Source organism: Grampus griseus, assembly GCF_964374135.1.
Source record: "Grampus griseus genome assembly, chromosome: 18".
Lineage (NCBI taxonomy): Eukaryota > Metazoa > Chordata > Mammalia > Artiodactyla > Delphinidae > Grampus > Grampus griseus.
Genome location: NC_139012.1, coordinates 47,424,355 through 47,444,689, shown reverse-complemented (window position 1 = coordinate 47,444,689; position 20,335 = coordinate 47,424,355). Strand labels below are relative to the sequence as shown.

At 39.5% G+C, this 20,335-nt stretch overlaps 1 protein-coding gene across 4 annotated transcripts in view; it reads right to left on the bottom strand.

The window, feature by feature from the left end:
* DIAPH3 (diaphanous related formin 3) overlaps positions 1 to 14,840 on the bottom strand; it is a gene marked incomplete at both ends in the record, with an annotated part of 549,577 nt that extends 534,737 nt beyond the window's left edge. For all 4 annotated transcript variants that reach the window (XM_082675745.1, XM_082675746.1, XM_082675747.1 and 1 more), the window contains one exon: positions 14,661 to 14,840. In XM_082675745.1, coding sequence (XP_082531871.1) covers positions 14,661 to 14,840 — 180 coding nt within the window. The remainder of the gene's footprint in view (positions 1 to 14,660) is intronic.
* Positions 14,841 to 20,335: the final 5,495 nt, after the last annotated feature.

The window sequence follows — 20,335 nt, the reverse complement described above, 5'->3', positions numbered from 1 at the left end:
ACCACTAAGTTTTCCTGCATAATTTGATTACTACTTTTTATTACTACCCTCTAAATTGGTTTGTCACTTAAGTCAAAAAGGTGATTGCATATTTACAAATTTAATATCTGAAAAAGGAGGAAAAAGAGCACAATTCCAGCTCTTACATGCAGTCCCAGTGCTATACATAAAATGTGGTTATGTTTTACATCTCTTAGAAATACTAACCAAGCCAGATATCATTATTGAGCATCTAAGCTAACAAAACATCATGCCCGGCCTGGTATATAAAGAACTATAAAACACAGCACCTGCCCTGAAGGAGTTTACAATTCAATAGGTTCTAGAGGAAAACATAAATAACTTGGGTCACTTATTTTCCCTTTTCAGTGATTCAAAAATAATGTAACATAAGTAACCATCATGCCACTGCTACACACACAGAAATACATGGGTTCCTCACCTTAATACTTTTCATTGCACTTCTCACCCAAAGAAATTTGGGGAATTTGGAGAGAAAAATCCTTGAATGGGGTTACATACAGAGCAGTCCAATACTATATCAAACTTACACTATGTCACACGATGACATAGTGAAATTCCAACACATAAAATTCTATCTCACAACTTAGGTTTTGAACACACCAATTTCTGTAGTCAAGCTGCAGGCTCAAGAAACTACAGCCTAAACTGCCCTTGGCAATCTTCCAACAACACCAAGGAGACTTCAGTGATGACTCTCTAGTAATAACCCAAGTATATTTGTAAAGGACTTCTGAAAACACAGTTTCATATTGATTCATATTCATAATTTCACATTTCATATTGATCATCGCACGATTCAAACACACTAATAAAATGAGTCAACAAGGTTTATGGGGAAGTCAGCAGCTGACAGCAAGAGGCACGGGAAGGCCCCCAGTGATCCTAATAACCTATTGCAAATGACCAAGGACTGCGGGTATAACTTACATATAACATTGTGTAAGTTAAAGACATACAACGTGTTGATCTGACACATTTATATTTTGCAATATGATTGCCACAGTAGCTTTAGCTAACCACCTCTATCACTTCACATAATTATCATTTCTTTTTTGTGTGGAGAACACTTAAGATCTAGTCTCTTAGCAACTCGGAAGTTTATGATACAGTATGGTTGACTATAATCACTATGCTATACATTAGATCTCCAGAACTTATCTTCTGGTTGTAAGTTTATACCCTTTAACTCATCTCCCCAAAGTTCATCTCCCTTAACACATTCCCCCACCCTTCTTTTTCAGATTCCACATATAGGTAATATCATATAGTATTTGTCTTTCTCCCTCTGGCTTATCTCACTTAGCATAATGCCCTCAAGGTCCAACCATGTTGTCACAAATGGCAGAATGTCTTTCTTTCTCACAGGTGAATAAACATTCTATTGTGTGTGTGTGTGTGTATATATATATATATATATACCATATCTTCTTTATCCATTCAACTGTTGATGGACACTTAGGTTGCTTCCATATCTTGGCTATTGTGAATAATACTGCAATAAACATGGGAGTCCAGATACCTTTTAGAGGTCCAGTTTTCGTTTCCTTTGGATATATACCCAGAACTAGGATTGATGAGTCATATGACAGTTCTGTTTTTAATTTCTGGAAAACCTCCATACTGTTTTCCATAGTGGCTGAACCAGTTTACATTCCCACCAACAGCGCACAAGGGTTGCCTTTTCTCCACATTCTCACCAACACTTGTTCTCTCTTCTTGATGACAGCCATTCTAACAGGTGTGATCCCATGCCTGTTTCTGTCATTGTTGATGTCGTTTTGCTCATAAATCCATCATTGAGGGTAGCTTCAGAGGCTAAGAAAGCGTATCATCTTTGCCTGAACAAGATGTACAAGTTATCCAGCAGGAATAAACTGTCACATCATTGGAAGGCAGTCTGACCTGTAGATGGCCTGTGCCTGAGGCCACAGGCAGTCCATTTAAACATGACTGTGGGCCAAAGTCTAGCATTAGCCACTAGCCACATATGGCTATTTCAAAAGTTAATTCAAATTAAAAAGTCAGCCCTTTGGTAGTATTAGCCACATATGACTAGTGAATATCAAATCGGACACAGCAGAACACAACATTTCCATCATCACAGAAAGTTGTACTTAACAGCACTGATCTAGGTGGTAGTAAAAGCTAATGAAATGAATGAGCTCATGCTGGAAGGAGGTATCAAGTAAAAAAAGTAAAAGATCAAAGAGACAGTACTTGGGAACACTAAGAGGGTAGGAAGAGGGATGAGCAAAGATTAGAAGAGAAGAATAAGTTACATCAAAGGTTTGAAGAAGTGAGGGATCAGTGCTAATACCTTGACGTCTAGTAAGACGAAGCTTGAAAATCGGCCACTGGGTTGGCAGTTGTTGACCTGCCAAAGCAATTTCAGTGGAATGACAGAAGCAAAGACAGGTTGAGGAGCCTATGGGAGGTGTCTGAATCCCTCCCTTATGAGCGCACCCTACCCTTGGCCGATGCCATCATGACAGCAGCAGCAAGCTAAGAGCTATTTAGTACTTACATGTTAACCCCCATTATAACACATTGAAACATCATGTCTAACCTATAATACGGGTACTACTGTTCCCACATCATAGATGAAGAAACAAACAACAACAAAAGTAATTTCCCAGGGTCACACAGCTACCAATTTCAGAGCCAGGACTTAAACCCAGGTTAACTTCAGGGCCCGAGTTCTTTAAAATTACACAATATGGACTCCCTGGTAATACCACACACTTGGTCTGTACCACTATTCTCCATGCCAGACTAAATGGGAGCCTCTTGAAGTCAAGAACCAAACTGTACCCACCTGTGCTATGCTTGGTATTAAAGGCCATTCAAATATTTACAGAATAAATGAAAACAGCTAATTCACAGAATTTGGCTATAAGGGAAGGAAACAGCATGGTATTGAGTGGGTCACAGGGTCATGGGAAAGTTGGAGAGGGAGGTTGTTTGGTTTTGCTTCTGCTTTTTCTTTCAGAATGGAAGATATCTGAGCATTCTTACGGGATGGAGCCTGTGAAGAGTGAAACAGCTTCATGGAATGGGACTGGATCAAGATCAGTGGCAAAGGGATTAACCTTGAATAGAAAAACAGACACTTCTTCTGTGGATATTGGAAGAGAAAGGATGAAGAGTTGCAGATATAGAAGATTACAGCAGCAGTAGCAGGAAATTGAGCCAGTTCAAGCAGTACGGCCTTTATTTTCTCTCTGAAGAATGTGTCAAGGTGAGTGTGAAGAGTCAGGAGAAACCATCTCTAAGATCATTTCAGCAAATGCTGTGGCATGTTCCTGTGCAGTATCAAGTGGGAGCTTCACACACACAGAGAATATCATTAAAGGATCCAAAAGAAAATAATAAAAGTCATCATTGCCTCTGTATGGGGAAAATCTGAACTGGTGGTCTAGGATGTAAGGGAGTCTTAGTGAATTTCACTCTGAACTCATACACTGTTGGGCTTTTTAAGAGTTTCACACATTACTTTTTCAATTTAAAAAACGATTTACAACAAAAAGGAATCAGGCCCATAGAGAAGGTAAAAAGAGTGAATACATACAGTCTCAGCATAAATGCTGAGAGAAGTAAAAAAGGACGTAACCAAAAAGCTAGTTCAAAGCCAGGGCTCTGGCCCAGCCTGGCTGCTTTCACATCCATCATTCCCTGTTCCCAGCTGCAGCACCTCAGGACCATCCCCAAACCTCTCTCCCTGCCTCAGTTCCATCAAGTGTAACACAAGGGTACCTACTTCAAAGCATTGTATTAGGACTAAGTGATTAAAAGAGTATCCAGCCCACCAAGAGAGCTGAATAAGCATAGCTATCATGATGATGACTGTGATCAACATCTCTGAAGACCCTGCTAATCAGTGAGTCTGTAGATTCCTGATGTCTAAGGGCGTCAGTTCACAGAGCTGGAGGGGTTTCCACCAGGATGCAGCAGCACGGGTCAGCCACAGAGAAGCCTATCAGGTTGTTCCAGGCTTGGAGATAGGAGGCAAGTGGACAAGAAGGCCAGAGCTGCTTTATTTATTTATATTCTACCTTATGGCAGGTTTGAGGAGGCGAGGAACGTAAAGGCATCCTAGTTCAAAAGGAAGCCCTGGGTTACTTTCATAGGGTGTGGGTTTAGTGTAGAGCAAGTGTTGTCAGCAGGAGGCTGACAGAGAAAGAAAGAGAGGCAAGGTCAAGGGATGGAGGTCTAGATGAAACAGAAAGGAGGGGATATATGGCCAGGGACCAAGCCTCTTGGCATGTTCCCCACTGGAATTAAGGTCAGGTCCCTGGACACAATGCAGGTGTCCAGCCGGAATGGAGGAAGGAGGAGGGAAGGGGGAAGCAGAAGAAAGGTCAAAATACTGTCAATAACTGAGATCATGTCACATGCCCTTCAAGATGACCAGCCTGAGAGAATTCAACACTACAGAGGTGGAATCTCCCCTATTTTGGGGTTCAGGAACCAAAAGAATAAAACTACAGTCTCCCACTTACAAAGTTGCAACTTTACGATGATGTGAAAACTATACTCATTCAATAGAAACTGCACTTCAAATTTTAAATTTTGATCCTTTCCTAGGCTAGTGATAGATAGATGGTAGGATACTCCCTCGTGATGCTGGGCAGACAGCAGCCGCAGCTCCCATCAGCCATGCGATCACGAGAGAAACAATCACTCTGGACCCACACAACCAGTCTGTTTTTCACTTTCAGTACAGTATTCAATACATGAGATATTCAACACTTTATTATAAAATAGGCTTTGTGTTAGATGAGTTTGCTTGACCATAGGCCAATGTTAAGTTTTCCAAGCACGTTTAAAGTAGCCTAGGCTAAGCTGTAATGTTCAGTAAGTTAGGCATATTCCATGCATTTTTGATTATATTTTCAACTTACAACAGGTTTACTGGGTCCCAACCACATGGTAAATCCAGAAAGATCTGGAATAACAGCTGTCATGTATTAACTGTTAGGCTCTGTGCCCAAGCTATTGTAACATGCATTACCTCAACTAATCGTCACAATACTACGATTATCTATTCCATTTTACAGATAGGATAACTGAGGCACAGAAGTTAATTTTCCCAAGGACATACAGCCATATTTGAATCCAGCCCAAGCCCTCTTTATCACAGTGGTGATAAACCACTGTGATAAACCCCCAGTTGGAGGGGGTGTTCTAAAGCCACGCTGCCAGGCCCCTGGAGGAGCTTGAGTCGGCAGGTTCAGTTCTCCAATGACCCAGATGTTTCTGGTAGTCTTTACATGCCCTCACCCACCACCACTGCAATCTTTTTTAAAAATAAAATAGACATTTAGGGTATATCAATATTATTTAAATTAAAATTAATCATGAATAGATTAATGAACCAGGTGGTGTAAGGTTACAAGAGTAGTTTTGCATAGATTTTCAATTAGCCAAGTGTTCACATCATAAGCTCAAGCCTATATCAGGTAGCACCATGAGAGAAAGTGACTTCCAAAAGCTTACAAACATATGCATACAGCAACTGAAAGCAGGCTCGAGATAACATATCAATAAGAGCAAAATGATACCCTCAGAAGATAGGATGAGTGCAGTTAGAACATGGTTTTAATGAAGACCATCACCTTTTATAAAGAAATGAAACTGTCATACTGAGTTTCTGAATGTAGATTATGTGCATTCTATTTTTCATGTTCATTTCTCGGGCTGTCAATTTTTCATTAGAAATGAATTGTAATTGTCTTTATGAAGTGCATTCTATCCAATGTTTTGATAAACAAAAACAGTTTAATACTACAGTACAGTCCACAATCAATGTCACCAATTTGTAAATCCTGGTTAAAAACTGAATGTTACAAAGTTTCATTTTTATGACACCCAAATAAACAGCCTGCCTCAGGAAAATGCAGCAATTATAGGATAAACTCCCCCGCATCTTGGGAAGACACCTCACAATAAAATTAGCTAAAGAAATGTAACATTACAGATCTTACAATTAGATTAATCCATGTATCTTACTGAGAGTTTCAAGAAATTCTACACCTTAACCCCAGAAAAGGCATATACTTTTTTTTTTCTTTTAACATCTAGAATGACCTAGAATTAGCAATAATTTCCTTGGAGAGCTTTGAGCAGGTTATTTAGCCATCTTTAATCCATGAAGGTTTGACGTAGACCACAGCTACTTGGGTATACCCCAAGGCCCTCAGCACACAGGATGCTCTTAGTACATGTTTGATACATTAAATCCCAGTGCCCCCTTTATTTCTGGTATTTAAGATGGGCTATGATGCTCAAAGATAGAGAGATTAGAAAGTTATTGGATATTAATTCCATTCATGGATCTATTTTTAGGGAAAAATACCCTTTTTTTCTGGTATTTAAGATGGGCTATGATGCTAAAAGATGGAGGGATTAGAAGGTTATTAGGTATTAATTCCATTCATGTATCTATTTTCACGGAAAAGAGAGAGAGATATATTGGAAACCCCCACAACAACAACAAAAATACTAATCAAAATTTTTTAAAAATTAAATCCTGTAAGCCCTTACTTCAAAGAAATGAAGAGTAAATATTATAAGGAGATATAAATAGAAAGGGAAGAAATGAACATTTCAATAGAATTTATGATGTTTCATTTCTGAAGCTTACTGGTGAGCAGTTACACTGTGTTCTGTATCTCTTTTGTATGATAAAGTATATTGTTTAAAGATTGCAAGGGAAATGTTGACCCTTAGAAAAGCACTTAGAGGTAAACTGTTTTAAAGCACATTGTATGCATCCTTCACTACTGATAAATACTTACTAATCACTTTTCGCTTTTCACGAAACAAAAGACTAAACAAAGGTGCAAAACCTCTGCCTGCTCAAGGACTCTCCTAACGTCTTGTCTTACGGCATCTCCAGGTTCCTCAAACTGAGGTCTGCAGGGCCCTTCCACAGACTCTCCGATTCTATCAGACTTTTGAAACTTTGTATTTTTCCAAGATTATATTAAACGTTAGAAATAAAGCAAGCACGTTCTGTACAATCTGAATGACCCCTCTAGAACCACGTTCCATCAGGCACTTTTGGTGACCATGCCTGCATCTGTGTGCTCTACCAATATGGTATCAGCAGGCCCAACAACATGGACATCATGCCACGTACAGTTCACAAGCTCCTGCACTTAAGAAGAATTCAGTTTCGAAAAGTTCTAATTCCAAAATGACACTATTCAAGGAACGATATACCCAAAGCTATGGAAAGTTAAATTTCAAGAGAAAAATGAATATAGAGGCTGGTGGTCTTGGCTCCAATTCTTTCTGCTCTTTATCAACAGTTTCATATAATTTACTAAAAAAAAAAAAAAAAAATTTACATATGGCTCTTTTCTTTTTATCATAAGAGTTCATTACTTCACCCAGAACCTCAAGTCCAGACCTTGTGAAAATAACAGGGATGTTAGATAACAGGCCTCCACCAACAGTGTGCAGCCAGATCTTTGGAGCCATCAGTCTGTGCTTAGCCTCCTCAGCTCTGGAATTCCATTTCTGTCCAAGAGTCAAGTTGACAAAAAGGAAAACAGCAAACCACACACATAACTTTCCCGTATTAAATCCAACAATGATGACTTAATTTCAACAAAAATAATTATCAATCACATTAATGTTGTTAATTTAAATTTTATGGGTTTGATACCTTTGTTTTGGATTTTATATGTAAATCTGTTTTGTAAAAGAGCCATAAGCATAAAGAGTTATACTTGGTTTTATATCGATACATATATAAGTAACATTTTTACTATCATTCAATCCACAATGGAGTATCACAAGAATTTTTTTTTTCTAAGTTTGAGGTCATTTCCTTTGCCAGTTTCTTTTTGTAAGTTTCGTTGGTACCTAAGTTTCATAGTTGCATAAAGCTCGTTTTACAAATAAGAACATACCCCTCAGAAAGCTCCAGAAACTTGCTCTGACCTTTCAGTAATAAGAATCAGAAGTCTGCATCAATGCACATGTCACCACCTGACCTGCCAGGATAAGACCTGGGAACAGAATGCCTCCGCCTCAACATGAGGAAAAAGTCTGCTCCAATTAAGATTTCCCAGTATAAGAAAGTTATTCCAATATCCAATGTAACATCCCCAATGCCCTAAAATCTAGACCAAAATTGTACTACTACTACTATTACTACTAATGATGACAACAACAAACCTATAAACGGTAAATATTTAGAGGTTACAGTGCTGTTACAGGTCCTGTTCTCCGCCCATCACATTAACTTTTAATCTTCCCAACAACCCCATTTTACACATGAGGAAACAGGCACAGAGAGAGGCTAAGTTCACCCAAGTTCACACAGCTAATATGTGACATAGCTGGAATCGAAGCCCTAAAAATGGTACAAGTCACTGCTTGTAAACATCATTCATAATGCCTCTTCTACAAAAAACTGTGAGAAAGGTTGGCAGTGGGTCCTTTGAAGAATAAAATCTATGGCAAAGCATTTCCGAGTACTTTTCATTAATTAGATAGAAACTTGAATACTCCAGCACCAAAACTTAACTTACTGAAACTCTTAAATTCTCCTCTAAGTTAATAATGATTATGTGATTTGCTATTTGAGAAAATTACTCCCAATGGTAAGGTATTTCAATGCCACCCTGCTGCTATTGAGAGAAAGTTACCTTTGTAGATCCTGTTCAAAGAAAGCTGGTGTTTTGATCCTTAATATCTCATAAAGTAAAAGGTTATGCTTAATCTATATTTTATAGACCTAAAAGTCAAATTAGTTTCTGGGATAAACAAGCAGAGTGTGATGGTAAGCATATTCTGTAGCATTCATTTCATTCCTAGTTTGGAGAATACTATGTGCTGAGTTAAAGACAATTACATTAGTGTAATACATAGCAGTTTTTTCTTGTATTATTCTGCAAGCATAAACAAGTTACACACAGGTTAATTTGCATTCTATGTAAAAAGCCAATTTTAAATCCAATCTATAAGGCAGTAAATATATAAAGATTCTAGGACACAGCAATAAAGTTATGCCGTATAGTAGAGTTAATTTAAGACAACAATAAAAACATGACAAATTTTCACATTCTACTAACTGCGCAAAGGTATTTCAGGTAACATCTGTTCAGAAGCAATTGTTACAAGACAGACTAGATGAGATGCAAGGTTTCACAGTGCAATAAATGTATGTCAGTTTGCTTCTTCATAATTAAAGACCCAAGTCTTTGAAAAAAGCAATTAAGCCTTGCTCTAAATCTAAGACAATTATCCCTGCTCCCACCCCTTTTTACTCACAAAGAAAAGATCCAGAGTGATCCAGAAGTAATAAATACCATATATTATCTATTTTCAGCAGCTAAATATACTCCCCAAAAGCCACTTGATATATTTTGTTCTCTTGATAAATCATCTATTAACAAATAAAAGTAAACTTATTTTTCCTGTTAGAAGGATAGAAGAAAAGAAAGTCTGGGATGATTCAGAGCAATTTACATTCAGCGCTCTGTATCCGCAGGTTCTGAATCTGACTAGTCAACCAAACACAGATCAAAAATATTTGGGGAAAAAAAGTTCCAGGCAGTTCCAAAAAGCAAAACTTGAATTTGCCGCACACTAGCAACTATTTACATAGCATTTACATTGTATTAGGTATTATAAGTAATCTAGAAATGATTTACTGGAGAATGTGCATAGGTTATATGCAAACACTATGCCATTTTATGTAGGGGACTTGAGCATCCATGGATTTTAGTATCCAAGGAGGGTCCTGGAGCCAACCCCCCATGGATAACGAAGGACGACTATACTTAGAAGACTGGACTGAATAAAGTGATTTTTACCTTATGAAGGTTTCAGTGCCTGCTAGGTTAGGTGGAATTTTGACATGAATAAAACTCAGGTGCCTAAAGCCTTCAACTAAGAACACCATCTCCAATTCTTGACAGTGTAACTCTAGGACAACTGAGAGCAATCACTTTAACTGAGGACTCAATGAAGAAATAAATTCAAAAAGAGCACATAGAAATCACCTGTATCATTATCATAGTTGCTTTATGATAATGATACAGCACAGCAAGATGAATGAAGGTTCTAGTCATTATTCCAGGAAACCAAACTGTGGTTATCTAATATTCGCTCAAATCACAAATCTTCCAAAATAAACGATACCACAGGAAGAGATTTAAATGAATCTGACGGTTCTCCTAAAACATACATTTATAAACTGTGAAACCAAAACTTTCAATGTGGTCATCCTCATAACTGCTGTTAGTTTCCTGTGGCTGCCGTAACAAATTACCACAAACCTGATGGCTTAAAACAGCAGAAATGTGTTCAACTGGGCTAAAATCAAGGTGTCAGCAGGGCCGATCTCCCGATACGGGAGAAGGGTTCCTTGCCTCTTCCAGTGTCTGATGGCTGCCAGCATTCTTTGGCATGTGGCTGCAACCCCAATCTCTCTGCCTTGTAGTCACCTCACCTTCTCCCTTTCTGTAGTCAAATCTTCCTCTGCCTCCTTCTCATAAGGAAGTGTGTTTGCATTTAGGGTCCACCCTGATAATCCAGGAAAATATCCCCATTTTTTAAAACTTAACTTAATCATGCCTGCAATGTCCTTTTTTTGTCATAAGGTAACGTTCACAGGTTCCAGGAATTAACGTGAATGTTAAGACGTGAATAACTTTGGGGGATCATTATTCAGCCTACCACACCTGCCTCCAAATAAGCCCAAGGAAATAAGGCGAGCAGGCACTATTCTCACCAAGCCCACTACGATTTCAACTCTCAAGTTCCCAGAACAATAAGCAAAAGTTCTCCAACCTGATACCTCTTCCCACCTCACAATCTGCCTATAATCAGGAAATCACTAATTCTATATTCATGAAAGGCATTACTAACTATTGTTAATGGTTCCTGAATGAAAAAAGAAGCAGTAAAACAGTAAAAGTAAAACTCCCACTAGCATGGGAGAGTAATACAGGATAGGGATTAAGGATGTGTACTCTGAAGCCAGCTTGCCTAGGTTCAAATCCCAGCCTCACCCACTGGCAGCTGTGCAACCAAAGGCAATTTAACCTCTGTTCCTCAGCTTCCCCTTCTAGCAAACAAGGCTAATTAATACTATCCACCTCATAGGCTTGTTATAAGGATTAAAGCACTTGAAAGTTATGAAACACCTAGAACAGTGCTCGGCTCACTAAGGTTAACTGTTATTGCTAACAATGACCAAACATAGTAGACATACAGATATTAATGGACATGGTGAAAAACCTCTCACAACCAAAACTGATGGTACTGTAATGACATAACTGGACAGTAACAATCTATACAATGGAAACCATGATTAGATAGATGCCAGATTTACACTAAAGTCTGTGAGAACTTAAAGGATATTCCTAATTGAAAAAGAAGAGCTACTCTTCCAGCTTGGATCATGGAATTTACTGGCCCCCTTTCAAAGGGCTGGCACATATCCTAGGGACGGAAACTTCTCCAGAAGCCACAAGTCCTGCTCTCACTCTGGATCTGGTAGCCACCACTGTGCGTACTGTGTGTTTCTAATAGTGGGAGGTAAGAATGGAATGCCCAGAATCACTGACAGGCTTTTCATGACGAGTAAGAAACTGTTTTGTTTTGTTCTAGAAGGGAAATAGGACTCGGGTCCAGGTACTGACGCTGTGACCTAGGGCAGGTACAAGTTTAATGATCCTACTGAATTCTATTCACCTTCACAGTCTTCACCCAGGTTCTTGCACTGTCCTTCCAGCCTCCACTGGTTGCAAGCCATCTCCCAGTAACTATCCCAGTAACTTAATATACAAACACTGCTTGCCATATTCCCTGCTGAAACCAAGTTGGTTAGTTCGCAAGCAGCCCAAAAGAAGTTGATTCATTACGCAGCCAAACTATCCTACGTTTATAATAGACAGACTTCTACTATTTACACACATCTATGGGGAGAAGTTCTATGCTAGAGATGTTTATAAACAATTCAGAAGTAACTTGAGGCCCACAACCAAACATGCAGTAGAAAACAAGGATTTGTTTGTCTGCTTTATCCAGGTTCAAAGTAAAACAGGATTTTTACACTTTTACACTTTTACCTTCTTACACTAAGACAGGAGTCAGTGGCCAGGCTAGCCCTGAGTTCCACTACCAGTCTGTAGCTTTGTGGTTGCAAACACCAAGCACCTACATTATCCCTACTCCTGTCCCATCACCAACCCGCACTACTTGTTCCAGTCAAAAGCAGCTGCCCCAGGCAACTACAGGACCTAATGACTAGGTGACCTGAAGAGATTCAGGCTAGCTAGCATCACTTCATCCCAAATCAAGAGAAAGCCAAGAACCAACTTGATGTCTGGCAATACAGCAGACTGAACAACCGAACAATCATTTTTTGAGGCATTGCAGAGATCTCATGAGGAAGAGGTGGTCTCCAAAGATCACCCTCCAACCCATTAACAAGTGTTACTGGAGTGGGACTGAGAACAGTGAGAAGTAGGCAGACTGGGAAGGGCTGCTCAGAAGGTAACCTTGAGATTGGGATACTGAGCCTAGGCCAGGACAGAGTTAGAGCTGAGCCTGGAACCCCAGGCCCTCTAAGAGTCCAGTTCAATAGGGAGGTGGCACCCCCAGGCTCCTGGTGGAAACAGACTCAGATCATCTCCAGAGAAAACCCTCCCCGGTTAGGCCTCCTAGAAGACAGGTTTAAGACAAAGCAATGAAATTATTGAATTTGAAATTATTGAAATACAAAGTTTAACAAGCGCAGAGGGAGAGACCAAGCTACCATGGGTGCAAGTCAATGTCAGACAGTTCAAAGATGCACATACCAGAATTCCAAATAAAGAATAAAAAGAGTAAAGTAGGAATTGTCTAAAGAAATAAAGGAATATGAAACAAGGAATATCAGGAATACAGTAACCAGGCAGATTGGAAAAAGAAGCAAATGGAACTTACAGAAATAAAAAATAATTGATAACACACATATTCACAACTTAAATAGATTAGACAGAGCTGATAACAAAATTAGTGAAATGTAAAATACCAAGAAATTACCATGTAAGCAAGAATCTAAATTAGTTTGTGAGATTACAAAGAATCCAAATTACTTCTAAATTAATTTAAAGTTTTGATTCAAATCAGACCCCTATCTAAAAACACACACAGTATTTTAGATGTGTTTATTAAATTTAAGGCTTAAAAGTGTTGTCTTCAGACATTTTTTTCATCTTTACAAAATACCTAAGAAATGAAAAACAGCACAGACCCTAGAACTCACATCACCTGATACTTTTCTCAAGGAAACTAAACTTAAATATTATCTTAGGTTCTGTTTTCATGACCTCCGTTCTGGAATGAGTCACAGCAAATTACACTTCATGTATTCCAGAGCACAGAAGTCGGAGACAAAATGGAATGACAACATTAACCCAGATGGTAAACTGTAAAAGGAAGAAAAGTCATTGCCCAGTGGATTCTTCTCATATGGGATAGAATCTTTCATTGCCAGTCTAACCCTATCTTATTTATTCCTCAGCTCTGTCAAGATAACAATCAACAACATAGTTGATCCTCCTGTGAAATTTCACCATTCCTATGGCCATGTTGATACTTAATTTTGTGTAATTAATCCATGTTGTCCCTCATTTTCAGTATTCTGATACATCTCTTAGCTCTGCTCTCAGTTTTATTCATCTATCATTTTTAATTGTTATATGTAGCTACTCACTCCTCCTCCAGAAGACTTTATTCCCTTAATTTGTGTATCCTGACTTACATTCCTAACAACTTTCATTTGTTCACAGAAGGCACATGCTGTGCTGTAAAATTTCACCTATGACTAAAATGTTTTTCCATATTCCTAAGTAAAATGGAGGGGTTAGTATTAAATTTTCAATTCCGTTGGTCCCACCCCAAATGTATCCACTCTCTATGTGATTAATTTGTGATTTATTTACACACACACAACAAAACAATCTTCACTGTCTATTCTTTCACTAGTTGATGCCAACAGAAAGATTTACAAGGCGCTAATCATGACACTTCCTTTGACTGTTGAAGTGAGTCAGAGAAGCAACCAGAACAGCAGGTTTCAAATACTTAGACTTCTTTCCAAACTAAACAAAACATTCTTTAGCAGTGACCACATGACCCGCCAATTTTAAACGAGCTGTTTCAACTTGGAAAATCATTATCTACTTTTTAAAATTCTTCTTGGAATTTAAATATTAAGCAGAAAAAGAAATACTATCACCTAAAAGTTCACTTTGATATATCTCATACCCTCAGATGCTGGGGGGGAAAGGAAAAGTTTAACTTAAAAAAATGTGAAGTCCATAATGACGTCAATATTCAGACATTTGAACTGCTTCTCACGTCAGCCTTAAAAACTCTGGGGCAACACACTGATCAGGGTATTTGTCAAAGGATCCAAATAGAATTGGACCCTGCCGTCATAAGTCTACGAAGAGATTGGCAGCTCTGACAATCTAGAACAAAATGTAGCCCCCAATTAGGCCCTGTGGTCCCACCCACGCTGTCAGTCAGGTCAGAGCTGAATGACATTGAAGGACCCGGGACCGAGCCGCAGCCTACCGGCACTGTGGGAGCTGCCCCACCCCCCAGCTTCAGGCCTAACTTACAAACTTAGGGCGTTTCTCTCCAGGCTCCTCGGGGCCTCCGGGCGGCGGAGGGTGCTGGAGGCCCTTCCTGCGCGGCATCTTGCTGTCCCGGCAGCTGCGGAACGAGGCGGAGGAGGGATAGGGGGCTCCGGCGGCCGAGCCCTGCGCCGCGGGGTGCTGCCGTGGCCGGTACCGATCCATGCTTCCCCGCAGCTCCGGCGGAGTAGGAGAAGAAAGAAGGCGGGAGCTCTACAAGCCACAGGCGGGAGCCCAGGGGTCTGCGGCGCACTCGCCTTCCCGGTTCCGCCCCCCACGCCGCCAGTTGGGTTCAGCCCAACCGCTGCCTCCCGGGCCACATCCAACACATCCGAAAATTCCCGCCGCCGCTGACCGCCCGGGAGCCGCCAATCGCGCGCTGCGCGGTCAGTGACGGTCCCGGGAGCCGCCCCTTCCGGGAAAAAATAAACGTGATTGGCTGTTCCGCCCGTTCTTTTCGCTGTTCAAGCTTCTGTTGGTCCAGGCAGCCCACCTTAAGGGAACTGGGCGGGATTGGGTTTGCGGAAGTGTGGAGAATTTATGGGGAAGTCTCTTGTCTGGGTGTATTTGGAATTTGGAGAATGGGTTCTTGCTAATCTGGGAGTCTGGCGAGACCCGCCCTACACCACCATATGAACAACGCTGGGATGTGAAATCATCTGCTAACCTTCTCTGCAAGTCTCGGGAGGTCTCGGTGCGATGGCCACTGAGAAAAGTAGTTCTGGGTCCCGTACTTGAAGGGGTGCTAAGCGGGAGAGAACCACAGCGCCCACGGCGCTCCATAAGGATGCTTTCTCAACAGATTGTCAAAATGCCTGCTGAGTGCCGGAGTACTGCGAGCCCGCTCAGGGTGGCAGAGACGGCCACCAAATATCAGCGCTGGGCCACGCCCTTAGGGAGCTCGCAGTCTAATGTCCTTCACAAATCCTTACACAAATAACAAAATAATGTAAATGTTATAGCAGTTATTTTAAAAGTTCATTGAGAACAAAAGGGAGAGGAATTGACATTAATTCTGAAGGAGGGGATTTGGAAAGACGAAAGGAAGGATGCCTAGATTTTCTCTGAACAGAAAAGAGTGGCAGGACTTTCAGATAAAAGACGTTCCAGGCAGGAGCAAGGCCAAGAGGAGTGAAGATCAAAGAGTTGAAAAAACTTCAAGGGCATGTAATGAAGGGCCTCGAGCGAAACCATTCCGAAGAGTTTATTCTGTATAGCCAAGGTCGAGATACAAGGCCAAAGCGGTTTTCCCACACATAAGCGTGTTTTCTTTCCCCTTTAAAAGCAATCTCTCCCTTTGAACTATTTCCTTAAGCTACCCATCTTCTGACTCCATGGTGGTGGTGTGGGTAAACATGCAGTACTGATTTGGGTACAAGAAACAACTCTAAGAACTCAGGAGATTAGCACAGAGGTTGAGAAAATGGGCCTTAGTTTCAAGTAAGTCTTCACACTACAGTTTTTTTTTTTGGGGGGGGGGGGTTGTTTGTTTGTTTTATGTTTATTTGTTTTTATATTTGTTTACTGTACCAAACTTTCTGTCCCAGTCTCTGTCCTCAAAAATCACCTTATTTTTAGGGGAAAGTCCAGGAGAACAGAAAGTTCAGGAGAACTGCAAGTCGTTCCTATGTATTGGTGACCGTTAGACCCAGATGCAAATTTTATTCCCGTTATTTACTAGCTATGTGATGTTGGAGGTGATGTTAAAATTTCTTTCTGTTGCCTTTCCATATGCAAAAGGGGACGATAATAATACCTAACAAGCAGTGTTGTCAGGCTTAAATGAGGTAGCATATGTAAAGTTCTTAGAAATGTCTGTGAAAGCCTCTCCCACCAAAGACCACCAGGAGGAACATGTGTAGTTGAACCAGTGGAGTTTGTTACTCATAAAGAATGAGGACATGCACTATGGGATGGGGTTTCTCAGTAAGAGTCCAGAAAAAGAATGAGAAGGGTTACTCTGAATTTCAGCGCTGTCAGGGATTGGGGACAGTTCGATGAGTGTGTAGCTTAGTAAATCTTATCTAGAAGGATGGCAGGCTAAAGAATGAGGCTAAAGCTGTAACTGACAAAGGAGGAGCAGTCATTGATAGTCTCGAGAGGTTTGGTATTTAGTGATTTGCCCACTGACCTTATTCTGTATGATGGGTTATTTCCTTGAGAAGAACAACAGGGCCTATCTGTGAGTGTCAGGCCAGCTTCTAAAAACACTGAGGCCCAGCTGGAAGTGGCAACTAGTTCCCTCATGTCAAGGGCTGGTTTTTTCTTTCTCAGGTCCTTGGCATGTAGATGGAACTAAATATAAATAAGCAGGAGCTGTTATAATTGATTTTCAGGCTTTACATAGAGCACTCTGACATTTTTCTCATAGAAATTCTTTGCAACCACAATGCACCTGTGAAAATAATACATTTGTCTAAATTTCACATTTTTAAAGTGCATTTTATATGTGTTTATTATTTAGACATCGCAACAGCATGCACTGCCCCTCATTCTGATGCCCCAACAAGAAGGATATGATATACCCTACTGAGTCAACAATTTTGGAAGTGCTACCTTGTGCCAGCCTTGGTACCCAGGGCTGGGACAAAGTTGAATGGCACCAAAGGCAGACCTGGAGAAGCTTGGAATCCAGGAATATGTTTCTTTCCTTTATCATGTCTGTTCATTCTAAACATCTAGACAATTAGTAATGCAATCCTTGTGAGGGTTCACTCTTAATGACTATATAAGAGAGAAAGTTGTGAAAAGTTGAGGGAAGGGATGGATCATTCCCATTCAAAATTTTTTTTTAGTGACAAACAATTTTATGAGATACCATTTTACCCTCATCAGACTGGCAAATATTACAAAGTTCCACATCACCAAGTTTTGACCAAGATGTAGGGATTTCTTCGTAGATGATAAGAGTGCAAAACTGGTACAGCCAGTTTGGGCAGCAACTTGGAAACACCTAGTAATGGTGAAGGTACATGTACCTATGACCCAGCAATTCCATGTCTAAAGTCTCCCTGGAGAAGGCCAAAGATACCGCACAAAGGTATTTCCTGAACATCTGTAAGAGCAAAAAAGGGTAGAGCATTTAGCCATCCTGCAGTCAGGGAATATCTGGATAAATCTCAAAAATAAAGAGGAAAATCAAGTGGCAAAATATATATATATACACACACATATATATATATATAAATGTAATGTGTATGTGCGTTATAACACTGAAAAAACACGAGGGAAATTAACACAACAACGTCATCTAGTTCCAAAGAGGAAAGGAAGAAAGAAGAAGGAAGGAATTAAAGCTGAAATGTTATAGCTGAAGTATCGGTAAATGTTTTTATCTATTAAAAGTGAAACATCTGAAGTAAATCTAGAAGAATATTAACACATTTAATCTCAATGGTGGGTATATTTGCGTCTATTTTATTTTTTATTATTTTCTGTAATTTTCTGTTTATTGGAAATGTTTCATATTAAGGGTTTTTGGGGGGTTGAAAATAAGTTTTTTATATATAAGGTTTTTAACAAAATACATAAGCTAACAGAAATAAAGTAACTTTAGAAATAGCTCCCTTAACTCTTCCTATTCCTTCAGAAAATTTTAGTTTGTTGGCATTGAGACCACAATGAGCTATTAAGTTCATGTAAGGAAAAATTAATTTTCTTTTAGGATGACTTTAATTTTTTTTTTAATTTTGAGTAATCAGTCATATTTCCTCCTCCACCTGCCTTTCCACTTTTTTTTCTGTCTTCTCTTCTCACGTGAATTTCCCTTCTCTCCCTTAAATTAGCACAGAGGTGGAGAGCTAGGGAACAAGGAAAACTGCTACATTTCCCTCTTTCAGTTAAACTACAAGTTCAGTTCTTTGCCATGAATACTTTCCAAGTGGTCAGTGCATTAAAACAAGAACCACTTAATAACAAGCCTAATTCAAGCCTAAGTAATTTAACTTTATCATTTTCATCATTGCTTTACCACCTGACTACAGTGGAGGAATGCCTCACTGTACCTAAATTCTGTAGCATTTTGTGCTTAATGACAGTGTATTCAAATAATTGTCTGGCCATTAGCACCGACTTTGCGCTTTCATTCCGAACCCTCAATGACAAGATAAAACAGTGTTGCCTCCTGGACGGGATATGAGGCATGGCTTCTTCCACACTTTCCACATGCTTGTCCGTCTTGGTTAAAATTGCTTCTGTTTTACAATAGAATGTTAGATGAGAAAAAAGCAAATCACATCCTCAGAATGACCACTGATACAGTTATATGATGTATGTGTCTACACCAGTGTTTCTCAGCCTCGGCACTATTAACTTCTGGAGCTGGATAACTCCGTGTTATGGGAGGGACTGTCCTATATACTGTAGGATGTGTAGCAGCATTCCTGACTTTTACCCACTAGTTGTCACCAAAAATTTCCCCAAGCATGGCCAAGTATCCCTGAAGGGCTGAGGAATATTTCACTGTATGGATATAGCACATTTTGTTTATCCATTCATCAGTTGATGGTCATTTGGATTTTTTTCTACCTTTTGACTTATGAATAATGCTGCTATAAATATTCATGTACAGGTTTTTGTGTGGACAAAAGTATTTCTTCTCTTGGATACATGCACAGGAGAGAAATCGCTGGGTCATATGCTAACAGTTTAAGGAACTGTCAGACTTTTCCAAAGTAGCTGCACCATCCTACATTCCCATCAGCAGGGATGGTTCCAATTTCCCCACATCCTTGCCAACAATTTTTTTTTTTTTACCTGACTTTTTGAACTTAGCTATGCTAGTGTGTGTGGAGTGGTATCTCATTGTAATTTTGATATGCTGCTTATTTTTGTAAAAAAAATGTTACTGAAATACAACTATGCCTGTTCTTTTACGTATTGTCTATAGCTGCTTTTGCTCTACAACTGTAGCATACTTGGGACAGAGACCATATGGCCTGCAAAGCCTAAAATGTTACTATCTGGCCCTTTACAGAAAAATATTTTCTGACCCCTGCTAAATTATTTTTCCCCCTTGGTGTATCACAATTTGTTTTGTTCGGTTATTTATTTTTCTTCAATGAGAGTAGTATTCCAGTAAGAAGCAAATATTAATTTTGGACAAATGTTCATGATAGAGCCACATTCTTCCCTTTGCCGTATTACACATTTACACAGGCTTTAACAGTTTTTTTTTAAGTCTGTTTAGCAAGGCCAAGAAGATCTTGCTACCAAAATGAGTCACTGTGGAGAACAGTTGATTCAAGGTAGGTGTGAAAAGGAAAGTTATTATATAGATATGTGATTCTTCTTAAAACACATTTAAGTAATTTGTGCTCTGCTAAGTTTTCTCCAGGGCCTTATGCTGTAAGTTCAGATAGAAATTTTTCATAGGGAATATAGTTAATATATTAACACAGTTTAATGTCATGCTTAATAGTTTCCTGGGATTAGAAACTATCAGATTTTGATTAGAAAATTAATTTACCCATGTTTGTAGATGATAGAGCCATTTAAAAGGGAACAGGAATATTCCTTAATATTAACTAACTTACATTAACTAATATTAACATTTAACTAAGGTTCAGTTGAAAGTGTTAGATGTCACTACCAGATCACACTCCCAATATTTGAAATAAGTAGCAAAAAGGAATTAAGAAATCATTAAGACTGTTGTAAGA